We start from the raw sequence: 14,925 nt of genomic DNA on the forward strand, positions 1-14,925 counted from the left end.
TATATACTATGTAGACTAATTCGACGAGCAATAGGTGACATCCGAGGCACCCCACTTAGCACATTTGGACACTGTTCTCGAAGATATATCAAGCTAGACCGTAGAGGGGCGAGCAATTTATTAACGACTCATGCGATGCACTTGATGAACGAACTTCCTTTTCAACCCACAGCTAGTCAGTCGAGAGAATTCACCGCTCAACATTCTATCATATGAGACGAATCAAGTTATGCCCCGAGACGCCAATTGATGGATATGTTGCGCTTCTTGTCAGCGCGATTGGAATTGAGATGGGAGGTATGATAGAGGTACATTCCTTGTCATCAATCGTAGCTCCAGGCAATTCGAACTACTTTCATTGTATAATATTACTATCTACTACTAGTACTAGTACTAGTACTTAAGAGCCTTGAGTCAGAGGTAAATGACTGGTAAACAGTGTTTAGCTTGCACATCACCACCTTGCTGGTTTACTACTTGGTAGCAGGATTGTTATGCCTGCAAGACCTAGTGTCTTCAATATAAAAATAGTATACTAATTTGCATAGAACTCAAGCAACTTTGAGCTAGATCAAATAGCTCCACTTTTATTTTCAAGGACAAAGCCAGATGGATAGATGAATTAATAAAGTTGTATGCAATTGTCTTTCTTCTAATTGATCTGGGTTCTCCAAAGTAAATGTTCTCCAAAGTAAATAGTAGTGGTGGAAGCCTGAGGTGGAATCCATAAGTTGTTGTTGTCTCGATTTATTGACAAATGATCGGCCGAATTGCCGGCCCGCTGCAGGTGACTTTACTTCCCCAATCAAGTCCATCGGCGTCATCTTGAAATCTCCCGAAAATTATCCAACTTCTCTCTCAACAATCGCTATCTACTACAATATTCTTCCCTGTCGCTCCTCATCCCGGAACCGACCTTTCGACTCCGGCATTGACGCCCCATCTCGGCCGGTGACCCTGTTTCCCGGCCCGGCGGTACCGTGGCCAGGCTGCTCGTCGCGTCTTTTAACCCGAACCCTTCTCTCCATTTTCATGGTTCTATAGATTCTATTCATCGTAGAAGACTCGCTTAACCTCCGAGACCCCTCTTTAATCTTCCCCCTGGCTGGTTGAACAGAGCCGTCATGACTCAGTCGACTGGTAACCTTGTCGACCAGATCGCCCAGCTCAACGCCGCCCGCACTCTCGTTCTGGGCGATGCCGCCTTCTACCCACAGATTGTGAATGGCGTCCTTCCTATAATTGGTGCGCGATCGCGATTGGAATTACGACGATGGGGTGCAGAATTCTTAGCGGAGACCTTCTCCAGCCCAGCGCTGGCTCCGGCTCAAAAGGAGCAGCTAGCTGCGACGGCATTGCAAACACTACGAGAGACATTGGAGTTGCCGGAAAAGGATACTGTGACTTTGAAACATATAGTGGAAGCGGCGGCCAGTTTATATCCCCTGGTGTTTAGGCATATGTAGGTGACCAGTGCTCTCTCTTCTGTTTCGTTCCGGGGAGAGGTCTCGTAGAAGTGCGCAGGAAACCAAATTAAGTCAGTCACTGGGGAATCGTGGGAACTGACTCTCTTGATAATTGCAGCATTAACCACCCCGAAGACTCTACAGCTTGGGAGAATATGACCGCTATTAAGGACGATATACTCCGGAGATGGGATACATCCCCATTTTCGGTGAAAGTATGCTGTATCAAGTTCGTACAGCGAGTGGTTCAAGTCCAGACCCATGGTCTAACGGACCCTAGAGTACGTACAGGAAACAAAAAAAATACTTGCTATTCAAAAAGGAAAGACTGTTGATGACTCGCAGCGGCCGGAGCAAAATGAAACGTCCTTGGCCATTGTTCCCAGAAATCATTCCCTCCTCTCCCTCCCGAACCTAGAAGCCGAGGCGTCGGGCCTCCTTGATAGATTGCTATCAGTCTTTCAGGAAGATGCAAGGTACGAACAATACCGTCTCCCAGGTCAATCATGTCGTGTCCCACTAATGGACCTATCATCGTTAGCGACCCCCTCCTAGTGAATGCGACCCTGAACAGTCTAGCGATCCTGATACGAACCCGACAGTCCATCGGCAACAAGATCATCAATGCGATTCTAAGCTTCGTTCCCGCAAGACAAGCACGCACCCCGGTGACACCCGCGGTTCGTGTTGGCGTCAAGTCAATGGAGCGTACAGCTAGGGCCCTGATGATCAATATAATGAAAAGGTGAGAAGGATGGGCCGTTTCAAGTTGAGGGTAAGAGACTGACGGGCGGTCTAGAAACCCCAGCCATCCTCTCGCAAGTAAAATGCAACAACATATCGAGCGCTTGATGCAGTCACGCATAGAAACCGCCGACGATAGCTCGAAAAAGCGTGGCCTACCGACCGAGCCAACGGATGGTCTGGACAATTCCAAGCGAGCAAAACTGGACACGGAAGCTCCTCCATTGATCAAGGTGTCACCACTACCCCCAGGTCCAGTCAGTTACTCGCAGCTTTATACGTTAACCGAAGATGCTGGGCTTTCCTCCTTTGATGTGAAGCAACTACCGGTTGAACTTCTCGTCAAAATTGTGGTTCCTGTTTTAGCTCGCGTAGACCAGTCTGCCCTGCATCAGGCCATTGATGTATGTTTGAAACTTTGTTTTTCTTTTTGGAGAAAAGACAAGCCTAATGTCATAATAGGGTGTGCGAATGCGGTATCAGACACTCCAGAAGCAACAAGCTGCACAGCCTCCTCCGCCGGCAGCAGGCGAAGAAGAAGATGATGACTATGAGCCCGAATACCAACCTATGGACTTTGCCGAACCGTCGGCAGAGCAGGAAGATGCGCTGTCGGCCGAAGCGGCCGATCTTCAGCCCGATCTGGTATCACTCGGTCCGTTTGTGCTCCCGCAACCTCCCCCTCTATCGGAAAACGAGGCTACCGAGATTGGCCGAAGTGCAGTTGGAAGAGTGTTTGACATGCTGGCATCGAGCGGCGTGGCGCCAAATACTGGAAAAGGAAAGAGCCAACAACACCTGGGTTTCTCGAGGCTGGCTGGCAGCACCTTTGATCGGGATGCCTGGGTAACATTACTGACTCGACTCGCGACGCGGGCTCCTGCTGGATTAGAGGTAGACCGCAAGAAGAACGACCAAGACCCTTCGTCGAGGAGACCGACGATATCCGATTCTATACGCGAAACATTGTATCGATATATACTCGAAGATTTCAGGGGCCGAGTGAACGTTGGAATCATGTGGTTGAACGAGGAATGGTACAATGACCGAATTCAAATGAGATTTACTGCGTCCCAACGAGCTGAGGAAGATGAGGAATCGTCGGTACTATTGCACTACGACCAGTGGTCACTGCGGCTTCTGGACGGATTTCTGCCATATTTGGATTCTCGAGACATCAAGATCTTCATCCGGTTCCTCAGTGAGATTCCAGAAGTAACTATCCCCATCACAAAACGGGTAGCTAGTCTCGCAAAAGACCCCGAGAGAGTGAATCTCTGCATCCAATCGTTAATGTGTGTATTTCATGTACCATGTGACTTGAACAAGCACATTGAACTGACCTCGATTAGGTATCTCATTATGTTCCGGCCCCCGGCGCGGGAAATGTGTCTCAATGCCGTAGAGGATGTTTACCAGACATGTAAGCTACTGACACCAATCCCCAGGAACGAATCTCCGCTAACCTTTTCATAACAGACGAGGAATCACGACCCGCCGCTGGTAAAGTCCTAGCCAGATGGCGTCCGCAGAGTGTAGCCATACAGCAAGCACAACCCGAACAATCAACTTTGGTGAACCGCACAGTTGAATCAGAGAACAGCACTCCCGTCGCAAACGGTGCGTAGGCGCCAAATCCCAACCAACGCGCCCAGCCAGCAACCACAATCACAACCACAGTCCAAACCATCAATATCTCGCCCCCGGCATCCCTGCACTCAAAGGCCTGTCAAATTGCCATTGAAAATAAACCGAAGCGAGCGAGAATCTTGATCGTGATTTTATTAGGATTGATAGATAAGGTCACCTCTAGTTTGTGCACAGATCCAACTCTGTTTCGCATACACAGACAGCAATTAGTCATCGCTTTACTATATGTTTGGGCATATTTACAGCGGAAATGCAATGCACCTGCTATGGTCCCATCCATGTACTGTATATCAGCCTAGTATAGGTTGCCAGGTTCTGTGTTTTCTGTCGCCATTTAGGAATACCACTTATCTCGATAGATTACTTATCTAACCGCGTCATACCTTGAACACTATATCGATATTCTAACCAGGTTTTAGTAGGTTATGTGGGCGTATTGTATAGACATATCGAGAGAGAGAGAGAGTGCATGATCATGACTCTAGTTAATTATATTTTTGTCCATTATATCCTTATACATATCCGAGGAGTAAGCACTCAAATGAAGTAGAATAAACAAGGCTCAAGGCCAATATGTATATCATAGAGCACGTATAGTTAGTTAGATAGGTAGGTATTGTGCAAAAACAAAGGTAACACAACACAAGGCAAGCCCAAGCAATGCATCCATTTAATCCCATATTCACGATGCGCCAAGACCCAAGCAAAAAGATAAATAAGCAAAAGGGGTACTGTAAGTGAAGTTGATCTCATCCCTTTTTCGATTCCAGCCATACATGCTAACCCGTACATACATTATAAGAAAAATAATAATAGAGCAACTCTACAACACCGTGTGGAACCCTATACACTATCCAAAACCTTTATGGAGACAATGACAATAAGTGAGACGTTATGAAGTGGGGTAGAGAGGAGGATGGGGGCTATCATGGCGCGGTCTTTGGGTGTTCTGGGTTCTATCGGGCTGTCATTTGGTTCGAGCCGGAGCCGCCTAGAACTCCGGCTGATCCGTGGTGATGTATGGAATTTGCTGGTTTGGAGGGCACCGGTGGTGGTGATGAGTCACGTTTTGACTGGAAGAGCCCTAATCGGGCAGGGGGCGGTGAGTAGCCGGCATTCCGGTGCGGTGGTGATCGGTTGTCGAGTGTGTTATACGAGGATGGATGGGGTTTCCGTACATCTAGCGGGGAGGAGCTTAATGATCGGAACCCGGATCGTCGGTCGGCGTCGTATTCGGGATTCCCATACGGCCCGAGACCCTGGGTGGACTGTTCGTGATCATAGGGTGTGTTGTTTGCCGAGGAATTTTCGGCAATGGTGGACGCTGACCCGTTGGGAGCATGAATGTCCACTACACGTTTTTGGGCTGCTGGTGTGGTATAAGCCGGTGCCCGTGGGTTCTCAAATACTCGACTCTGGGGTCTTGGTGGAATGTGTTGTTGATGATGGATTGGATGCTGTGGGTTAGCCCAAGGGGTCTGCTCTAGGAACGCTTCCTCTGCCGCAGCGCGGAAGACGTTCGACGACATAGACGACATGGCGCCTCGCGGTAATGTGGAGTGATGATGTGAGATAGGAACTCTCGTTTCAATGGAGATCTGCCCGCAAATTATGTCAGCATTAAAGCATGGTGATCAAAGAGCCTCCAGAACAAACTTACACCCATCTTTTCCATGTCCTCTTCAAGCTCCGCCGGTCGTGCAGCAGACAGTGAAGGTGCGGCTGGGAAGCCGACATACTTTGCAACACCAGCCAGAATGGATACTTCTTGATTGTAGGCAGTCTGGTTGGCAATCTGTTGCGAACGGCGCGTGGGAAATGGAATATAATGCTGCGGACTAACTTCATCCGTCTTGAAGCGATCATGCTGAATGGCATAGAACTGCTTGCTGATGGCACTCGAGTGCTTTTCACGAACGTCCCGGACCCGCTGGAAGTAAGTACTATGCGCTTGTGCACGCTCGGCTAGGCTTTTGTTCAATAGGGCCTTGATTCGGTACTGATACAGCGTATGTTCGTATTTGATCTTGGCGTCCCGATATCGCTGTATACACTCCAACTGCCGCAGAAACTCGGGATGTGTGGGGTTCGGCCCGTTGAGCATTTCGAGTTCGCGATTAAGTTTAGAGACTCGTTCATCATAGATCCTATTGGCTTAGTCAGTAACCAATGCATGTCTGTCCAAGAGATGCAGGGATCCTTACTTGTCTCGCAAGGCGGCAAACTCCCGCTCTAAAACTGCCAGCGATTCCATCGCAGATACCCGTTTTGCTGCTACACTCGAACATTAGCACGAAGGGAAAGTGACATGGTTGGGGAGGACATAGTGACTTACATTCTTCTTCAAGTTTGGCGGCTGCCTCACCATCATCTGCTTCCTCGCGTTCGGCAGCCTCCTCATCCCCAAGTGTATCATCCCCACCGCCTTCCGCGCCAGTTTCGAGAGCCATGTCGGCATCGTCATCGACATCTCTCGCTTTCCGCCCCTTTCGCTTGCCTTTCCTACTCCTTCTTCCCTTAGCAGGAGCCGCTGGCAAGTCGGACTCGGGAATATCGTCGACTGGGGTATCTTCCTCATTGGGCTTGGAAGGCTCCTCAATGGGTTCCTCCTCAATGGGCTCAGGCGTCAGCACAATATCCTCAGCGGGAGGATCGCTCAGTTCGCTTCGGAGAGAGCCGCGGCGTTTCTGAGGAGGCTCGTCCTCTTCGTCAAGTTCCGTGCCCAGCTCATCAGCAGAGCCGTGCCGTTTACGTTTCTTTCCGATGCCTTCTGAAAGTGCCGAGTCGTCAAGCCCTGGCATCTCTTCACCAAGGTCAGGGATCTGGTTATTTTTTGAGCGGGGCTTGCTGGGCGAATCGTCTGGCACATGCTCCTCGTCTTCGACTTCTTCGTATGTCGTTGACTGAGCTAGCTTGCTGGGGCTCGGACCATGATTAGTTGCGCTCACAACAATGTCTCTTCTCAAACGAATATTATTCGGAGAATCTTCAATGCGCTCGGTTTCCGCCTCTGAATCGTTCTCCGTCATGGCCTTCTCAGGTTTAGGAGATTCAAGGTCGAACGCCAGATTCTCGGAGACATCGTCTATTTCACTTAGACTACTAGATCGTCCATCGTCATCATCATCTATGAGCGCCTCGGCAATGAGAAGGTGGTGTTCGCCATTGGTGACGGTGGACTCTGCCCCGGCGGACGGACCGACCGAGGTAGTTTCCCTGCTTTCGGCCACCTCCATTAGTTATGGAAGGTGGTGCACAGACTTCGGTGGCTTCAGAGGGTGAAAAGAGGCAGGTAAAATGAGAGGTCCACGGAAGTTGATTTCAGTATGCTTGTGGGGAGAGGAAGCCAGCGGTCAAGAGAGTGCAGTCGGACCAAGAGCTAAATGGATCGAAGAGAAAATGTTAGAGAGACTCGGAAAATACATTATAGATATGTCAAGGAAACCGTTCACACTACATCAATCCGAATGACCAAATCAACGAAGGAGAATGAAAAAAAGGATGTTGTGAGGGCAGAGTGTCTGAAGGCGGTGCGGAGATTTGATCACACACCCCAGACTCACGGGCAATCATTCGTTCCCGGCTTTGAGCGCTGGGAAGTGCGCCAGAGCAACAGCGATACTCAGTTTTCACAGTGTGCCAGAATCCATAGTGACATCGCATCGGGTATAGATCAAGCCATCAATGGAGCTGTAGGCCAGCAAAAAACGTACCGTTCAATAATGCGCCAATCGCGAAACCTGTGGTAACCCCGGCTGCCGCGACCGAGCACGATTCTCCAAGACCGCAGTTGCAGAAGGAGGTTCAAGGCCACAAGTTCTCGCCAATATAACCAGATAATGTTGTATGTATGTCGCCAAGGATGTGCTATACTATAGGATCGGCGCAAACGAGTACTTGGTGGCGGGAGGGCGAAGGACGACGAAGAGGAGGGAGGTGGAGGTCGACTTCACGAAGCGGGCAATACGACTGTAAAGCGCTGCGGGAGAATGAACGGCATAGAAGAGAGGTGGGTTGATGTCGAGTTTCTGGAGGGAAAAAATAGCAATTCCTAAGCGAGCGATTATGACAACGATTGAGTATGGGAACCACCAGAGCGTTAGCGCAGAGAAAAGTGGCTGCTGCTGGTGGAGGGAGAAAGAATGATTGATCATGACCGAGAGCGAGGGAGCGAGAGACTGAGAAAGCGTCACGCTGCTGTATGCCGCCCGTATCGTCCGGCCCTTTTCTGCCCGTCTTTTCGCTTTTCCTTCACTCGGGTCATTGCTCACCGCCCTTGGGGGTATGATGATATACTTCTGGCTATCTCATGCGCCGCGATATGCCAACCAACTAGCGGATCAAAACAGAAAAAAGAGAAGCAAAAACCATTCCAAGTGATGATCAGTACCAAGCTGATGTTGTGGGTATGGTGGCTGATACTGTCAAAATTCTTAAAAAATAATTCATAATTGCCCAGGTGGTCTAGTGGGTCAGTTCTTCCTGCCTTTGAAATTACCTTTGAATCCTTCTACTGACCCTTATACGGAGTACAGTATGATTCTCGTTTAGGGTTCAGTCTCAGCATATATGCGAGAGGTCCCGCTCGGCCTGTGGCTCGGGGCTATCTTTTTAATACCTTTTTTTTTAATAGGAGCAGCAGAGCTGTATGTATGAGAACATGAGTATGTTTCGGCTGTACCACCAGCATGTAAACATCATAAGCGGCGAGTAATCATTGCGCGGAAATGTTAAGGCTAGGAAAATTAAATATTTCAGCTGAAGGAGATGCAATTTCTCAAGTCATAGTGACATGTTGCTGTTGTCGAGTAAACCATCCAATATGCACCCAAGTATAGTCCTAACTCCGTCAACCAACCTTAACTCCGGCCCAAACCCGCCAAGACTTTTGATCGAAAGACTCGCGATAATCTTCCGACGGTGTCAAATCAGTCCTCACTTATTCGCTGTACAGCCCCTCACGACTTTCTCAATTTCCTTTGAATAATACGAACATCTCCTTCTACTTGATACCCACAAGAAGATATTAAAAGATGGCCTCCGGAATGTACGTATTCCTCACTACGCACACAATACACTCCCCTCTTCATTACCCTCAATACGGGTGAGCCCATACTAACCCTAGAATCCTAGCTTCAACTCCACCTACTACGGCAGAGACTACCGCGCTGGGGCTGCCCTCCTGCGCGCCCGTCGTCCCTACCTCATCAAGAATGCCTTGACCGGTCTCGGTCTCGTCGCATTCACTATCAGCGTCTGTACGTTCGACTCCGATCTCATCATCCGCCCGGAATCACAAACCAGAAACCATCCTAGATCCAGGGAATAACGTACTAACAAATTCATTCTACGAAAGACGCCTACACCATCCGCGCAGTTGGTCAGGATGAATTCTCTGATGTGAAGGTCCCCGAGACACCCGCGAAGCCTCAGCAGAAGCAATGAGTGCAAATTGACCGTTCAGTCGGACCCATTGATGTGTACATTCCGCCCTCGACTTGGTTATGCTAGATCCTGAGTTGGTCTGGGCTCGAATTGTACACTGACGGTCTAGGACAATAGTTTGATTCGATCGTTGATCGGATAATGTATCGGGTACCGGAGTACGTGGCGAATTGTGTTTCCATTGCCTGGCGTTACCTGCGTGTGGACTTTGAAAGGGGGGGGTGGGGGATTCAGCGTGTTAGGAAGGTAGGAAATGTAGGATTCCTTTTTGGAGTCTACGAAGTGTGAAGTGATGGTGAATTGGGGTTGTGCAGGACCCAGCGCCGCGGCATCGCTGTACAGTTGGGGTGGTGTGAAGAAGTAACTCGGTTGGGTGCCGGGTTAAAAAATGCCTCTCATCTCATTCTGTTGTTTTTCCTGTTTTTATTAGCATTTATATCTGTATAGTATCAGTTAAACCATTCAAGATACCACGCTCTTATTGATTGCAGACGCAGTACCATCGAAGCCCCAGATTTACGGAGGCTGGGGGTTTGATTACATTGCACAACGCAAAGCCCATTTCAACATGGTGGCTTATGTTTAAATCACATGCATTTTCTAATCGTCTACATTGCCGCTTTAAACGGTGTTCAAATACAAAAACATGGAATTGAGGAACATGCTAAACAGAGAGAAGGGATCCATCTGTCCCTTACGAGGCCACAAACCAAAGATGGGCGGAATCACAGATTCCACCTTCACTCGGTTCGCAGAACACGGGGTCCTTTCCTCTTGGTAGCGCGCTTCCGCTTGTGGCCCCGCTCGAAGGCTGTGGCGCTGTTATGGTCGCGGCCCAAGTTGTCGAGGTCCTTGACCTTGTAGATACGGATGATCCAGTTCTCACTGGTAAACGCTTCTTCGAGGGTGGAAAGTTGTGGTCCTTCAGCGGGCAGTCGGGAGCCTCGGACGCGGTCCATGGCCTGACCCTGCTGGAAGAGGGCGTTATAGTTGTAGTAGGACATTTTGTACCTGCCGGGTCTCATTAGTACATGCTTTAAAAGTATCATTTGCAATATTCGGGCGTCCTTACATCAAGCTGTTGCGCATCGTGGGAGTAGCCTCATCATCCACACGGTATTCACCCCGTGCGGTGAAATAGTCCCGCTCCTTAACCTCATCGGGCCAGATGCCTTCGGCAATCCTAACCATCCAGAGGAACTTATTGATGTCATCACCAGAGTAACCCAACAATCCGCCGAACACTACCAACACATAATCAACATCATGCTGGCGGAGGATAGGATAGCTGACCTCCTCGCGAGAGCTCATCGCCTTTCCAACCGTGGCGATGTGGGTGTTATTCCAGGTGTTGTTGTCGACAAGAGTGGGGCGATCTGCCATACCACCAATCTGGTATCCATAATCCCACCAGGACATGATCTTGGCGTTATCGGGGGTGTTCTGGCGAAGCCAGTAGTAGGCTTCACGGTAGTCGTCGATGATGAATTGGCTACCGTCCGGCATCCGACTAGCCAGAACAACCGAAGGGGAAGAGTAGGCATTGGATGTGACCCAAGTGCAGTGCGCAACGAACAGGAGCAGATAAATGACGACAGAGGACGTCACAACGGCCTTGGAGATATAAGAGGAAACTCCAACCACTGGGTTCCTTGTGGAACGAAGGCCTTCTGTGGACGCCTCGTCTTGGGCCTTGCTTTGAGGGCTCGGCCCACGAGATGCAAACACATACGTATCAATGATGGTCGACAACGCCAGCGCAGCCGCCACGCAGACAATCGGGGTCAGTGTAAGCATGAGACGAACCATGACACCGGCGAAGTAGCTGGCCAAGACTGCGTAGATAATGACGAAGACGTGCTCATCTTTGAGTTCGCGGAAACACATGTAGACTCCGGCGGGGAAGAGCCAAATGAGGAGGTTCAGGTCAAAGAAGAAAGCTGGCCAAGCGGTCGGCTGGTGCTCCGACACTGACGCAATGATGGGGATATGGATTTTGGCGTAGCCAGTATCCCACAGGGAGTAAAAGCGACCGCTCCACGGGGCGATTACTCCGGATACGGTCAAAAGAACAAGTCCGGCAAAGGCAACGCCAAATACGACGATGACCATGGCAGTAAGAAGTCTTTGGAATTGTTTACCGGGGATGAAGCCGCGGACAAAGTCAGCAAATGCCACGAGCTGGATCAGACCAAATACACCTAGATAGTCGTTAGTATATTTCCCGTTAACCATTCGAGAGCACGCTTACCCAAGGCTGACATATGGTCACTGTTCCGAATGGGGAGGAAGCCGACGAATGGAATCTGCATGCTTGCCAAAGTTCCCAGCGCATACCAGGTGGTGTAGCTGATGTACAGACGAGAGCTATATCTTCCCATACAGAGAAGCACAAAGACATGCAAGGGAATCAGATTGGTGATGAAGACATAACCACCCCAAGCCGACACCATGTAACCGTAGAAGAGAGCGGTCAGCGCTCCCCACATGATCGAACCGTTTTTGACAGCCTTGATCCACAAGAAGAAGGTGAATACAAGAAGGAAAATCGCAATGGCTTCGTTATCATAGCTACCCGCAACCGATCGAGAGATATATCCCGGGGTAATGCCCATGAAAGCAGCAGCAAGGAGACCAGCGGAAGGCGAGATGGACATCTCACAAGTCAGCAGATACATTGCAAATGCTGTGAGACCAGAAAATGCCGGCGCGAGCAAGACACAAATGTTGCGGATGTCGACGGGAATGGTCAGGAACCGGAGGATGTGGTAAATCACGCCGCTGGTCACCATGAGACCTGGGTATAACGTGCCACCAGTGACACGTCCCAGAGGGTGCCATGTTCCTATATAGAATTCGCCAATTAGTACTTTAAGCAAGTGACCGTCACCGCCTGGCTGTTGAATGTAGCTGGTGTCGCCGGTGGAATAATCACTCACGGTCATCAAACCAGTCCCAGAAGCTTTCGAAGCCATGTTGTACCAAATATTTTGTTGCGCGAAAGTTAAACCAAGGATCGACTGTAGGGCATTAAGTCAGTGGATATAGAAGCTCTTAACGAAGAGAAAGACAATAGTATTGTATATTGGTCGAAGGCCGGGGCTGTGGGCAACTTGTCGGAGTATAGAATAATTGTTGCTGAACGTACATTCATGGATAATGCTCTCAAAACCTAGCGCATAACAAGTCAGTACCAATTGAATCAATGAGCAACTACAAGTAGATTATCTGTCGAACAACATACGAATCACACTGAACAGTCGACTCGACACTGCAGCGGCAGCGATAGTAACTAGAATGATGATGCGCAACAAGCCGCGCGTATTCCTGCCGGTGTTGCCTTTCAACAAGGCATCAACAGGTGTTTCGGCCATAACGGCCAGAGAAAAACGTAAAAAGAAAAATCAATGGGGAAAGCAAAAGAGAGTTGGCCCTCGTCCTGCCCTGGAGCTGAAGAGAGGAGTAGTTGGATGTTTCGTTGAATTGACTGGGGACAGCTTCGCAAGGTGGTCACTTCCGAGGCTTGGCATCAGGCACGTTTATACTTTACATACATACAATACCGTCACATTGAACTCTCCGCGCCTCCACACCGCACCGCCTTTGATATCAATCAACCGTCACTATCAATACTGCTGAGATTAGCTTCAGCGTGCTGCCCTTGGTCTTTGCCTACGTCCTTCTCTCGTCTTGCCGTCTCTGTGATTAGCACACTTTCATTGACACCTTATCTAATCAAGATGGACTTACCTCCACTCTCCAAGGAACAACTTTCCACAGTGCTCCAATCTAGTCGTTCACCAATAGAGCTCTACAATACTTTGGTGGAGTACGAAGGCGAGGCTTGCTTAATGTCAACAACTGATAGCGATGTATCGGAGCTCCTCAGCCTATTCTACTCGACCTTTTTCTTTGCGCATCTTCTGACAGATCAAATGTGAGTTCTACCCTCGCCCAAGGCTGCGGAGAAGGCCCCTGGTCAGTCAAACAATGGTAATAACCTGACATTAAACAGATACGAAGCTCGCGCGATGACTCAACGAATGCCACAAGGGCTGTCGCAAAATGATCCGTCGCTCCAGAATTGCCTGACTCTATTACGGGCTGTTTGGCAGAGGAAATATGAGTCGATCTACAAAATCTTAAGAGAGCTACCCTGGCCAGAGCTTCTGCGTCCGGCGGTAGAAAGCTACGAGAGTATGAGAAACACGTCGACTTTGTCTCTGTCCCTGTGACTTGCTCTAACTATTTTCCCAGCATATTTCCAGGAGAAAACATTGAAAGAAGTCAGCCATGCCTACGAAGCGATACGGCCTGCAACAGCTGCAAATTATCTCGGTCTCGATACTGCAGCAGCAGAGCAAGGCGACCCCGCAGTAATACAGAAATTCACTGCAGTTGGTTGGGTATGGGATGAAAGCACAAGACTATTACATCCTAAGCCTATCCCTATGGCACCAGAAAAGGACACTCGGTTATACGATGAAATGAGTCAAATCATGGCATTGGTTGGGAAGCATGGGGGTTAAAGGTGGATGACACGGACACGACATCGCTTAGAAACCGAGAAGACCTGACTGGTTGAACAAAGGGGAGCTGAGATGCTACGCAACAATAGACCACCAGGTCCGTTTAATGGCGGGAACGTCTGTTGAGCAATGATAGAGTATCACCCCACCCAAGGGCGCACACAGGACAAGGGATCAGCAATGACACCAAAGCGAACAGAATCTCTTGCTCTTCTGGCCCAACTGTAGTGTACAGACGCACGACAGCCCAGGGTATGTACAATGACTCGGAGAGGATCTCTAGTAACGTAAAAGAAAAATCATTCCTTTCGCTCGCAATGACACGACTCTGGGAAATTAGACCAAACAATAATACATAATCGGGGGTTACCCGAAACAACCTTTCTTATACCCTAGGGGGTACGACCGTTGTACCAGAACAGTTGTCACTCGTCCTTTCACTTTGTACCTTCCAATTCCTCTAGTTCTCCCCGGCCTTCATCTTCAGGTACGCCTCAAGGTCGAACCGGCTGTCCTCGGGATCCGTGATGACTGCAGGCAACCGTTAGTGTCGGATCAAGTATGACATTGCCTTCGTGGAATATATCGAAGGCGTCGCATCTCATTCGGGGCTCAAGAAGCTGGCAACATACTTCCGCTGTTTTGTGTGTCCTTGGGCGCCGTCTTCCTCTTCCATTCGGCCTTGGCCTGCTGGATCAGGCGCTCCTGGCGGGCGTATTCACGGTCGGCTTCGGCACGCTTCGCGTTGGCAGTGATCGAGGATTGGTGGTAGGCACCGTAGAAGAGACCGGCTACGAGAGCCGAGTAGCGAAGGACCTGTAATGCGGGTATGATGCTGTCAGTTGCCCAGGGTCCATTATCAGAACGGGGCCCTTGCGGACACTTACGTTGACACCTTGTGCGGTAGCCATCTTTAAGATCCTGGTCTCCGGAGCGAAATTCAAAAAGGACAAATAAACGCAGGGTAACAAGGCCGGATTCCGAGCGACCGTTTGGAGGGTATCAATTGGCAATGGCTGGCAATCGGACAGGATACTCAGAAGCTTGTTCAAGACGAAGTTCCTGTCGCGAGTTTTTCCGGACCGTCGGGG

The 14,925-nt window shown here is 49.6% G+C and overlaps 6 protein-coding genes across 6 annotated transcripts; 3 read left to right on the plus strand and 3 right to left on the minus strand.

Moving 5' to 3' along the window:
• Positions 1 to 1,124: 1,124 nt before the first annotated feature.
• ANOM_003871 (RNA-processing protein PTA1) lies at positions 1,125 to 3,838 on the plus strand (the record flags this gene model as incomplete). The annotated part of the gene is made up of 8 exons (XM_015549128.1): positions 1,125 to 1,462; positions 1,585 to 1,747; positions 1,812 to 1,942; positions 2,008 to 2,211; positions 2,266 to 2,614; positions 2,673 to 3,505; positions 3,563 to 3,633; positions 3,690 to 3,838. 8 exons carry the CDS (start codon positions 1,125 to 1,127, stop codon positions 3,836 to 3,838), a joined length of 2,238 nt encoding a protein of 745 aa, XP_015408807.1.
• A 978-nt stretch (positions 3,839 to 4,816) lies between these two features.
• ANOM_003872 (uncharacterized protein) lies at positions 4,817 to 7,096 on the minus strand (the record flags this gene model as incomplete). The annotated part of the gene is made up of 4 exons (XM_015549129.1): positions 4,817 to 5,458; positions 5,521 to 6,007; positions 6,065 to 6,134; positions 6,196 to 7,096. The coding sequence occupies 4 exons, from the start codon at positions 7,094 to 7,096 to the stop codon at positions 4,817 to 4,819; spliced, it is 2,100 nt and encodes a 699-aa protein (XP_015408806.1).
• Positions 7,097 to 8,985: 1,889 nt separating this feature from the next.
• ANOM_003873 (uncharacterized protein) lies at positions 8,986 to 9,305 on the plus strand (the record flags this gene model as incomplete). The annotated part of the gene is made up of 2 exons (XM_015549130.1): positions 8,986 to 9,118; positions 9,217 to 9,305. Coding segments are annotated over 2 exons (165 nt in total), but the record flags the coding sequence as incomplete, so codon positions are not given.
• A 576-nt stretch (positions 9,306 to 9,881) lies between these two features.
• On the minus strand, positions 9,882 to 12,679 carry ANOM_003874 (dolichyl-diphosphooligosaccharide--protein glycosyltransferase subunit STT3; the record flags this gene model as incomplete). The annotated part of the gene is made up of 6 exons (XM_015549131.1): positions 9,882 to 10,316; positions 10,378 to 11,506; positions 11,557 to 12,150; positions 12,245 to 12,325; positions 12,454 to 12,477; positions 12,550 to 12,679. 6 exons carry the CDS (start codon positions 12,677 to 12,679, stop codon positions 10,046 to 10,048), a joined length of 2,229 nt encoding a protein of 742 aa, XP_015408804.1. The 3' UTR covers positions 9,882 to 10,045.
• A 366-nt stretch (positions 12,680 to 13,045) lies between these two features.
• Positions 13,046 to 13,834, plus strand: ANOM_003875 (CSN8/PSMD8/EIF3K family protein; the record flags this gene model as incomplete). Its single annotated transcript, XM_015549132.1, has 3 exons — positions 13,046 to 13,242; positions 13,321 to 13,502; positions 13,563 to 13,834. The coding sequence occupies 3 exons, from the start codon at positions 13,046 to 13,048 to the stop codon at positions 13,832 to 13,834; spliced, it is 651 nt and encodes a 216-aa protein (XP_015408803.1).
• Positions 13,835 to 13,846: 12 nt separating this feature from the next.
• Positions 13,847 to 14,875, minus strand: ANOM_003876 (ATP synthase subunit e; the record flags this gene model as incomplete). Its single annotated transcript, XM_015549133.1, has 3 exons — positions 13,847 to 14,365; positions 14,467 to 14,650; positions 14,722 to 14,875. Coding segments are annotated over 3 exons (408 nt in total), but the record flags the coding sequence as incomplete, so codon positions are not given.
• Between the last annotated feature and the right edge of the window lie 50 nt (positions 14,876 to 14,925).

Source organism: Aspergillus nomiae (genome assembly GCF_001204775.2).
Source record: "Aspergillus nomiae NRRL 13137 chromosome Unknown contig00067, whole genome shotgun sequence".
NCBI lineage: Eukaryota > Fungi > Ascomycota > Eurotiomycetes > Eurotiales > Aspergillaceae > Aspergillus > Aspergillus nomiae.